We start from the raw sequence: 1,709 nt of genomic DNA on the forward strand, positions 1-1,709 counted from the left end.
TCCGTGCTTTCTTTGTATCGTGATCTTCTGCGATACGGTGCGCAGTTGAAGTACACGGACAAGGATTTTTTCCGAGCGCGCATTCGAGCCGAATTCCGCAAATCGGCGTCGCTAAGCGATCCAAAGGAAATCGACTTCTGCTACAAGGTTCGTTTTGAGTCCCGTGCTTGAGGGTTTTTGTAGATAACTCCGTTTGAGATCTTTCAGAAAGGACGAGCGATACTTGAACGTGACCGCGTCATTTAGAAGTGGCCACCCAATAAAAATGCACTGCTTTCGCCGCTTATTACCGGTGGTCAGTGGTTTCAGTCGCCCGCTTCCGTTCTCTCTGCGGCCAATTCCAGCCGGATGGCGCACGTTTTCGAAATCAATCGACGATACCCGTGTTCCGTTGCTACACGAGGAGGATCTAGAGGAATCGTTCGTCCGAGGCAGTGGTCCTGGTGGACAGTCGGTCGCCAAGACGAACAACAAAGTAGTCTTAACGCACAAACCGACCGGTCTTGTTGTCCATTGCCATACGAGCCGTTCCTTATTCGAGAACCGCCGAGAAGCCCGCAAACTACTCGTCGCCAGATTGGACCAGCTGCTCAACGGTGAACAGTCGGTCGCTGGTCAACGGAAGGTTATCGAACAGCGTAAACATACAGAAAGTTTGCGACGTAAGATGCGTCTGCAGGCGAAGAAGAAAGCATGGAAAGAGCGGGAAGCAACGGAAGGTAGTAAAGAACCGTCGCCACAGGTCGAATAGAAAGTTTTTTTGGTAGTTTTGATAGATTTCTTTGTATTTTAAACAATAAATACAGAGTAAAGAATTGGTAGCAAATTACCAGGAACTGAAATTACCAAAACCATTCGACCCACTGGTTCCTGCGGTAATTTTTTTAAGCCGTTTTGCTTCCACAGGACCCAGTCCACTGCTACCCGGTTTCTCACCGTTGGACACTGAAGCAGGGTTCTTCGTTATGCCCGTGTCTAGATACTTCCCCACGCCCGTCCGGAATACTTTCAAAGGTTGACCACGCTTTTGCCCAGAGGCACTGTTAGAGCCTTTGTTGCGCTTCTCTTCCGCTTCCTGCTTCACCCGTTCCAGCTCTTCCGCCCGTTCTTTGGCCAACTGTTCATCGACCTCCTGTTCGATCGCTTCGTATGAAAACACGTTTCCGGTCTTACCGTTTGCTACGATGTGCGAGTTTTTGGTAAATGGTTTGAACAGCGTCGGGCAGTGGAACTGATCTTCGTGGTTCTTGGTAAAGTTCAGCTTAATCAGTTCCCGCCCATCGAGCGGAGCGCCAGTGACCGGATTTACTTTGAAGCGCTTCAGAAACTCAACAATCGCCGACAATTCGAACACGTTGCCTTCCTTGTCGCTGTACGGATGTTCGAATGGGACCAACGAAACACAGCAATGGTCGAAAGGTAGCCGTTTGAATTTAATCTGCTCATTTTCAACAGAATCCGGTTTGTGGCCACCATAAAACTCGGACCATTCGGTGTACGTTAGGTACCTTCACGGTGGAAAACCCAAAATCATTCATTCGTCCTGTGCGTTTAAATACTAGTTACTTACATTTTATCTTTCTGGTGTTGTTTTTTACCCATTTTGATAGCAGTTTTTGAACAATTCTTCCTCAAATTTCGCGTGCAATGGCAAGAGCAATGTTAGGGGAGGAAATTTCGGCGTTATTCTTCTTCCCGCTTATTCCTCT

General features: G+C 48.0%; 1 protein-coding gene across 1 annotated transcript; it reads left to right on the plus strand.

The window, feature by feature from the left end:
- Window positions 1-11: 11 nt before the first annotated feature.
- LOC131214709 (mitochondrial translation release factor in rescue-like) lies at window positions 12-751 on the plus strand. The gene is made up of 2 exons (XM_058209043.1): window positions 12-147; window positions 208-751. The coding sequence occupies exon 2, from the start codon at window positions 266-268 to the stop codon at window positions 749-751; it is 486 nt and encodes a 161-aa protein (XP_058065026.1). The 5' UTR covers window positions 12-147; window positions 208-265.
- Window positions 752-1,709: the final 958 nt, after the last annotated feature.

Source organism: Anopheles bellator, unplaced genomic scaffold, assembly GCF_943735745.2.
Source record: "Anopheles bellator unplaced genomic scaffold, idAnoBellAS_SP24_06.2 scaffold02020_ctg1, whole genome shotgun sequence".
Lineage (NCBI taxonomy): Eukaryota > Metazoa > Arthropoda > Insecta > Diptera > Culicidae > Anopheles > Anopheles bellator.